The sequence below is a fragment of the Tupaia chinensis genome, unplaced genomic scaffold, assembly GCF_000334495.1.
Source record: "Tupaia chinensis unplaced genomic scaffold, TupChi_1.0 Scaffold000346_1, whole genome shotgun sequence".
Classification (NCBI taxonomy): Eukaryota; Metazoa; Chordata; class Mammalia; order Scandentia; family Tupaiidae; genus Tupaia; species Tupaia belangeri.
The window spans coordinates 6,606,555-6,613,904 of record NW_006159840.1 but is presented as its reverse complement, the minus strand read 5'-3'; the positions used below and the strand labels follow the sequence as shown (position 1 = coordinate 6,613,904).

General features: G+C 61.2%; 1 protein-coding gene across 3 annotated transcripts in view; it reads left to right on the top strand.

Moving 5' to 3' along the window:
• RPS6KA2 (ribosomal protein S6 kinase A2) overlaps positions 1 to 7,350 on the top strand; it is a 336,349-nt gene that overhangs the window by 315,883 nt on the left and 13,116 nt on the right. For all 3 annotated transcript variants that reach the window (XM_006152264.1, XM_027773360.1, XM_006152266.1), the window contains 3 exons: positions 1,764 to 1,922; positions 3,478 to 3,639; positions 6,756 to 6,832. In XM_006152264.1, the coding sequence (XP_006152326.1) occupies positions 1,764 to 1,922; positions 3,478 to 3,639; positions 6,756 to 6,832 (398 nt within the window). The remainder of the gene's footprint in view (positions 1 to 1,763; positions 1,923 to 3,477; positions 3,640 to 6,755; positions 6,833 to 7,350) is intronic.

Here is a 7,350-nt window from a genome sequence, read left to right as displayed (position 1 = left end):
AAGCCCAGAGCACCCCATAAAGGCCCATGGATACAGGGGTTAGGGTTGGGGAAGGGAGAGGGAGTTGTCCTCCTCCTCCCGCACCCGTTTAGGCTCCCTACTCTCCTTCCAGCATGGTAAGCCCTGCCTTGGGGTCCCGGGCCCAGGGGCTTCCTTGGGATCCTGGGCCCAGGGGGCTCCTCCCTGTCGGGATGCTGGGCCCAGGGGGTTCCTTCCAGGCCAGCAGGTCCAGATAAGAGGTCCTGGGGTGTCATTTTCTGAGGAGCAGTAATGAGACCCCCTTCAACCCACCGGGTGATGTTCACCTCCGCAGTGCTCTGCCACATGGTTTCCTAGTTACAAGTCAGGGTCCACACCCGGAAACCGGCTTCTCTGAAGCTCCCTGAGCCGCTGGCTCACACCTGGGTCTAGAGGTTCCAGTCAGTGACGCATCACGTTCTCAGCTGCTGAAGCAGAGCTCTCCAGGTTTTCCAACTTCGTTGCTTCCGTTTATGGTAGAAAGTGTGCACGAGAGAGAGCCCCACATTGGGCTCTGTCATGCCACGGACCCGCCCGGGCCTCAGTGTCCTTGGGGCTGTGGGTGCCTGTGCACACACCCTGCGTGTTTCAGGTCCACCTGGGGTCCGAACCCGCCACGGTGAGGCCCTGCACTGCGGTTCTGCTGGCCGCTGGTCACACTGGCAGGCCCAAGAGCAGAGTCTGAGCCTTTGAACTTGGAAACACCAGCCCCGGAAGAGCCCGGCCATGGGCGCAGGCTGTGGGGCTCCGAGTGAGATGCAGAGCCATGTGGAGCCCGGGTCGGACCCCAGAGCAGCTGAGACACCTGTCAGAAGTGCTCCATGATTCTCGCTAACTAGGAGGCTGGGGAGGGCTCTCACGACACAGCACGATGCCATCGAAATATGTGCTTCCCCCTCTCACATCAGAGAAAACATAGCCTTACATCTGTCTATGTTCAAAGTTAGGCACATTATTTCAGTGACTGGTTCTAAAAATGCATTGATTAAATGACGACTAGTGGTGACTCGGCCTACCTTGGTCTGACCCCTGGTGTTGACCACTTCCCAGGGATGCCCTGGAGCACCTCAGGCCACTCAGGAGCTGGCTAGGGTGCAGGCGCCAGGCCCCCGGACATGCATTCCCCCAACCTGAGCACAGGAGGGCCTGAGGAGCGCAGCTCCAGGAACCGTGTGGGCATGTCCTGCCGGCCTGTACACGGCTGCTGTCCGAGCACCTCTCCTGCAGGGAGGCCCACAGACGCACGCTGCATCCTCAGCCTGCCGCTCCTCTGTTCCCATGAGTAGCGGATTGTGAAAGCCATTTTCCCAGCACCAGCAGATGGCGTAGTGGTTATGTCACTGGACTCCCACATGGCTGACCATGGTTCGAGTCTCAGACCTGGTGACTTCAAACTCACACCAGCACATGCGCATGCATGCTAAGATCCCGAGAGACTAGGGAAGGGATTGCAGCGTGGCCTCCCCCAAGGGAGGATTTCTCACTTTCTGTCTCTGCCTCCTTGTGAGCACACGTTTTCTATAGCAAAAATCTCTCTAAGAAAAGAAAGCAAGCTGGCTTCTCCCAGAGAAGACCCATGTGTGGCTGGGTCAGAATGGCCACGCCCTCATTCCTATGGAGCCTCGTCTCACTCCCTGGGACAGAGCCCGTCCTCCCCACCCACCTCTGTCTCTGCCTCCTCTGGGTCCCCGGGTGGGGAGGGCAGCCCGGGCGAGGGGCGGGGTCTGAGGTCCGTGTGCCCCCAGGTCTATGACGACGGCAAGTACGTGTACCTGGTCACGGAGCTGATGCGTGGCGGGGAGCTGCTGGACCGCATCCTCCGGCAGCGGTGCTTCTCGGAGCGCGAGGCCAGCGACGTGCTGTGCACCATCACCAAGACCATGGACTACCTGCACTCCCAGGGGGTAGGTGCCGGCTGGCCCGGCCCGCAGGGCGCTGGGTGGCTGGGAGTTTACGGTTCAGGGGTGCGTGTCTGCCCGGGGGCGCCTCCCCACACGAGGCTCCTGAATCACACCGTGACTTACGATGACGAAGACAGGCTCGCAGGAGGAAGCAGACGTGAGTCACACGCAGTACACGCAGGAGCACCAGGCAAGGCGCCTGGCGGGGACTCTTACAAAAGAACAGTGACTTAGCCAGCGGGGCAGGCTGGGAAAAGGACTTCGACTGGGGGCAGTGACCGTGGAAGGTGGCGTGTGGGGACTCACCGAAGATCAGGGCTGGGTGGCGAGGGGTGTCCGGTAGCTCTGCGGGACCAGGGCCGGGTGGCGAGCTATGTCTGGTAGCTCCATGGGACTGGGGCCGGGTAGTGAGGTGTGTCCGGTAGCTCCGCGGGACCGGGCCGGGTGGCGAGGGGTGTCCGGTAGCTCCCGTGGGACCGGGGCTGGGTGGCAAGGCATGTCCGGTAGCTCCGCGGGACCGGGGCCGGGTGGTGAGACGTGTCCGGTAGCTCCCCCGGGGGCAGCCCAGGATAAGGGTGGCCAAGAGCTATCTGTGGGGGCTAGCCTCGTCCTTCCTGGTAGAGGGGATGGGGACACCCTCAGCAGCGTGTGTCCTGCTCTTAAGCAGACGGCACAAGGGCAGAACTTCTCACACCCAGACCCACTTCTCACCGCTCTCAGCCCGAGAACCGCTTGGCCAGAGCAGCATGTATTAGGGCGGCCTCGGAAGTCGAGGCTAAATTCACATTCCCCAGACCAATACGAGCGAAAGGGTGCTTTGGCCGTGACAGAGGGACACTCAGGGCCTCACTCCCTGCAGTGTAGGGCTCAGATTGTAACCGATGTGAAGGAGAGGCTGGACGGGAACGGCCATGACAGCCGAGACGCCAGACCCTCCCGCGTTCCAGGCCTGGTCTGAGCCCTGCACTTACAGACTGTAGCTCCAGGCCACCCCGGCCACCTAAAATGAGGGCAGAGGCGTGAAAACCAGGAGCGAACTAGAAGCGACCTATTCGACCCAGGTTGTGCACGACACCCAGAGGACATGGGCTCCTGATTGCCGAGAAATGCGCTCGCCAAGACGGCGGCCCCAGGGCAGTCGCTACCGCAAACAGGAGGGCGAGGACGTACGAGTTACTCAAGTTTGCACCGGCCGTGGGAGAGAGCCGCCGGCTCCCCCTCCTCTCGCCATTTCCCGAACTCCCCTCGACGTGTCCTTTAGTGTAAGAGCGCCAGCGAGCTCGGCCCCGCCCCGACAGGAGCGTGTTTGTTGCACGCCAGTGCTCACTGCCCGCTGCCGGGGGCTCAGCTACACCGGGGCTTGGGTTTAAGCGGCCGATGTGAGAGAGAGGTCGAGCAAGCGCGCACTCAGGGCCCGAGAACGGCAGCGTCTACATCCTGTTAGTGGCCCACTTACCCGCAGGACCTGCTCAGGGCGGCCGCTGCCCAGGATGGCTGACCCTGGCCACTGCGTGGGCTTGGCCGTGGGTGTGGCCGGCTCAGTGCTCCTCCCCCGCAGGTGGTCCACCGGGACCTGAAGCCCAGCAACATCCTGTACGTGGACGAGTCTGGCGACCCCGCGTCCATCCGGATCTGCGACTTCGGTTTTGCCAAGCAGCTGCGTGCCGAGAATGGGCTGCTGATGACGCCCTGCTACACCGCCAACTTCGTGGCCCCCGAGGTGAGAGCGCCCACCAGGGGCACCCTCCCTGCCTGCAGGCACCTGCTCCCCGCCCAGAGCCCCTGCATGGCTCCACAGGGCGGCCCCATCATCTGAGGAGCGTGCCCGTGAGCCCACTGGGTGCCTGCCACCATGCTGGCAGCAAACCCACTGTACAAAGGGCCTCCTGAAGGTCATGGAAAAACAAAGGACAGATTTAATTTGATACAAAATAACTCTGAAATCCAGCCCGGCATGGCAGCTCGGGGTAGCACCGTGGCCTGCACAGCTGGCCACCGTGTGAAGGAGCAGAGTTCAGCTCCTGCAGCAGGGTAGCCTGAGCCGCACACGCAGCTCCCCAGGGCCCTGCCCGGCTGCGGGGTAGGAGAGGAGTCGCACACAGGGCTGCCCTCCCAGGACTCCTCCTCAGAGGAGCAAAACAGATGGAAAGAGCGGAAGAGACCCCTGCGTAGTTTTTACAGAATGCACGTTTCCCAGGGACCCACTCGGCCTCCCTCTCACACTGACCACTTAAACCCAAGCCCCCGGGCGTAGCTGAACCCCCAGCAGCGGCCAGCGCTGGTGTGTAACGAACACGCTCCTGTCGGGGCGGTGCCAAGCTCGCTGGGGCTCTTACACAAAAGGACACGTCATGAGAGCGGAAGGTCCCTGTGTTCCAGTTTTCACCGCAGGCAGGATGGCCGGATGGTGTCACTGCTCAGGGGCACAGTCTGAAGCTTAGGAGCTGATTGCGTCTGGAGTCGGCCACCAGCCCTACTCAGACACAGCTGTCCTCATCATTTTGTTTCCATATTTGAAACAGATTGGACACTTTGAAGTCGTGACACTTTGTGTAAGTTTGTCAACCGGCTGTAGAGGACTTGATCAGCCTGAGTATCTGTCAGGAGTCAGAGTGAGAGATGCCGGCGGTCTCTGCGTGGCTGGTGTGGGCTGCTGGGCACCTGTGAGCAGAAGCCGGTCTCTCACCATGGGGAGACTGACTTAGGACTGACTGGGACAGGACTCGCTGTGTGAGCAGAAGCCGGTCTCTCACCACGGGGAGACCTCGCAGGCTCAGGAAACGCAGGCTCCTGTGTGCACGGCGCTCGGAACACTCAGCCCCCGCGTTAGGAAGCAGGGCCGGAGCACTCGGCCGTTCAGATTCCGAGCCCAGCACCTCGCGTGCCGGCACACGGGCAGGGTACAGAGGGGGAGAGGCCCTGCCCTCACGTACGGAAGCTGAGCACGGCCCTGCTCCACGGCCAGTGCTCGGCCCCCACTCCGCAGTGCCCCGAGCAGCTCCCCTGCGTTTGCTGCCCTGCTAGCAGCCTGTCAGGCCGCCCTCTGTCGGAGTGCAACCCCAGGATGTGCTAAGATTCTTTTGCCTTCACAATTCTTTAAAAACTTGAGCATAGGGACCAGCAGTTAGCGCAATGGCTATGTCACTGGACTCCCATGTGGCTGACCGTGGTTCAAGTCCCAGACTCGGTGGTTTAAACTCATGCTGGGCACGTGTGCGTGCGTGCCCAAGATCCCGAGAGGAGAACAGAGGAGAAGGGATTGCGGCGTGGCCATCCCCCCTGGGGGGTGATTTCTCGCTTTCTGTCTTTCTGTCTCTCTCTGTCTGTCTGGCAAGCACATGTGCCCTATAGTAAAAACCTTTCCAAAAAAAAAAAAAAAACTTAAGCATAGGGCCTGCAGGTGGCATAGGCATCAGGGTGCTGGACTCCCGTATGGCTGCAGTTCAAGTCCCAAACCAGTAGCTTAAAACTCATGCCAGGCACATGCGCATGCATGCGCAAAATCGCATGAGGAGAATGGAGGAGGGACTGCAGGCGGTGATCCCCGAGAGGGGATTTCTCACTTTCCCACTCGCCGTCTCTTTTTCTGTCTCTCTGGTAAGCGCACGTACCCTACAGCAAAAACCTTTAAAAGAAAACTCGCACGCAGAAGCACCACATGAGTCAGCGTCCCACGCTGGGTCCGGACCCAAGAGAAGCGAAGGCAGTGCCCCGGCAGGCACGTGCACACTCATGTTGGTGGCAGCACTGTCATAGCCCGTGTCCATGCCAGGTCACGGGGAAGCAAGACGTGGTCTGTGCACACAATGGAAGGTCACCCCGCCTTTGTTTTACCTCTGCTGTCAGAGGGCACGCGCTCTCACTGGAGGAAGGAGGGAACAGGGAAGAGAAAAAGGAAGTACCCCACAGTGGGGTGCGGTCCTGCCACTGCCCTTCCTCCACCATTTCTCCATCCCATCAGGATTGGGGCACCCACGCCCACGTGTGCCTAGCACGTTTTTTTCAAGCCACAGGGCCAGGATTTGAACCATCATTGGCTGTGTGGATGGGCTTACAGCTCTGCTGCAGGGCTGCCCCATGGAGCCTTTGAAAGGAAGGAAACTCTGACACACCTACAACATGGACAGACCTTGGGGACACCACACTGAGTCAAAGGCCTGTCGCAAAGACAGCTGCTGTGTGACTCCCCACATAAGACGTGCCTCAAGGAGGCAGGTCCGAGGGTCGGCAGTAGTAGTGTGGCAGTCGCTGTTTAACGGTGAATTTCAGTCTAGGGGCAGCCAGGGCAGAGCCGTTGATGCATGACCAGCTGCGCTGTTTGAGTCCCAGACCCAGGGGCTTGAAAAACGGCAGGTGCACGTGCGTGCCCAGCATCCCGAGGGAGACAGCGGAGGGACGGTGCCGTGGCCATCCCTCCGGAGGTGCTTTCTCACTGTCTCTCCATCTCTGTCTCTGGCAAATGCACACACCCTTTAGGATTTCAGTGAGGAAGCTGGCACGTCCTGGATGGCCCATGGCGATGGGGCCCAGCTGCGCAAACGCACTTAGGGCCCTGAGTCACTCAGCGATGCTAGGATGGAAACTTTTATGTTACGTGTATTTTATCGTAATAAAAAAATTCTTCTGCCTCACAAACGGCACCATCTTTTCCACATAGCTGCGGGGGGCGAGGCTCGCTGCATGCGGGCACCAGAGGGACCCGCTGCGGTGCGTGGGGTGGCTTGGCCCCCGCGAGAGCTGACCTCCTTGGGCCCCCGTCCAGCTGGCCACCGGCTGGGAGACAGGCCGTAACCGGAGCTTTCGCCTAGTGCTCACCTGCCGCCCACTGTCCCCCAGGTCCTGAAGCGCCAGGGCTATGACGCGGCGTGTGACGTCTGGAGCTTGGGGATCCTGCTGTACACCATGCTGGCAGGGTAAGGACGGCCTCTGGCGGGCTCTATGGCAGCGTGCGCCTAGGACGGCACGCGGTGGCCTGGGCCAGCCCTCGTGTCCGCGGACAGCAACATTTGCCTGATGGCCTCTGCACCGAGCCCCACCCCGGGCCTGCTGAGCACGCTGAGGGAAGTTAGCCGTGCATTCCTTTCAGCTGGGCCTTGGTCTCCCAGCCCACCTCCTCCATGCCAGACACCCCTTGCTCATTCGGCGGCCACCCCATGCCTTTAGCACGTCCGTGTAGCCTGGGCACACCAGAACAGCTGGGCCTTGGCCACTCCATGCCTGGTTCTGTGGCCATCGCATGTGGGCCTGCCAGCGTGTGCGATGAGACGTGTATCAGAGAGGCCCGAGTGCCCGCGGTGGGCGTGCCGGCGTGTGCGATGAGACATGTCAGAGAGAGAGGCCTGAGTGCCCGCGGTGGGCGTGCCGGCGTGTGCGATGAGACATGTCAGAGAGAGAGGCCCGAGCGCCCGCGGGGGGGGTGGGGGCGGGGGGG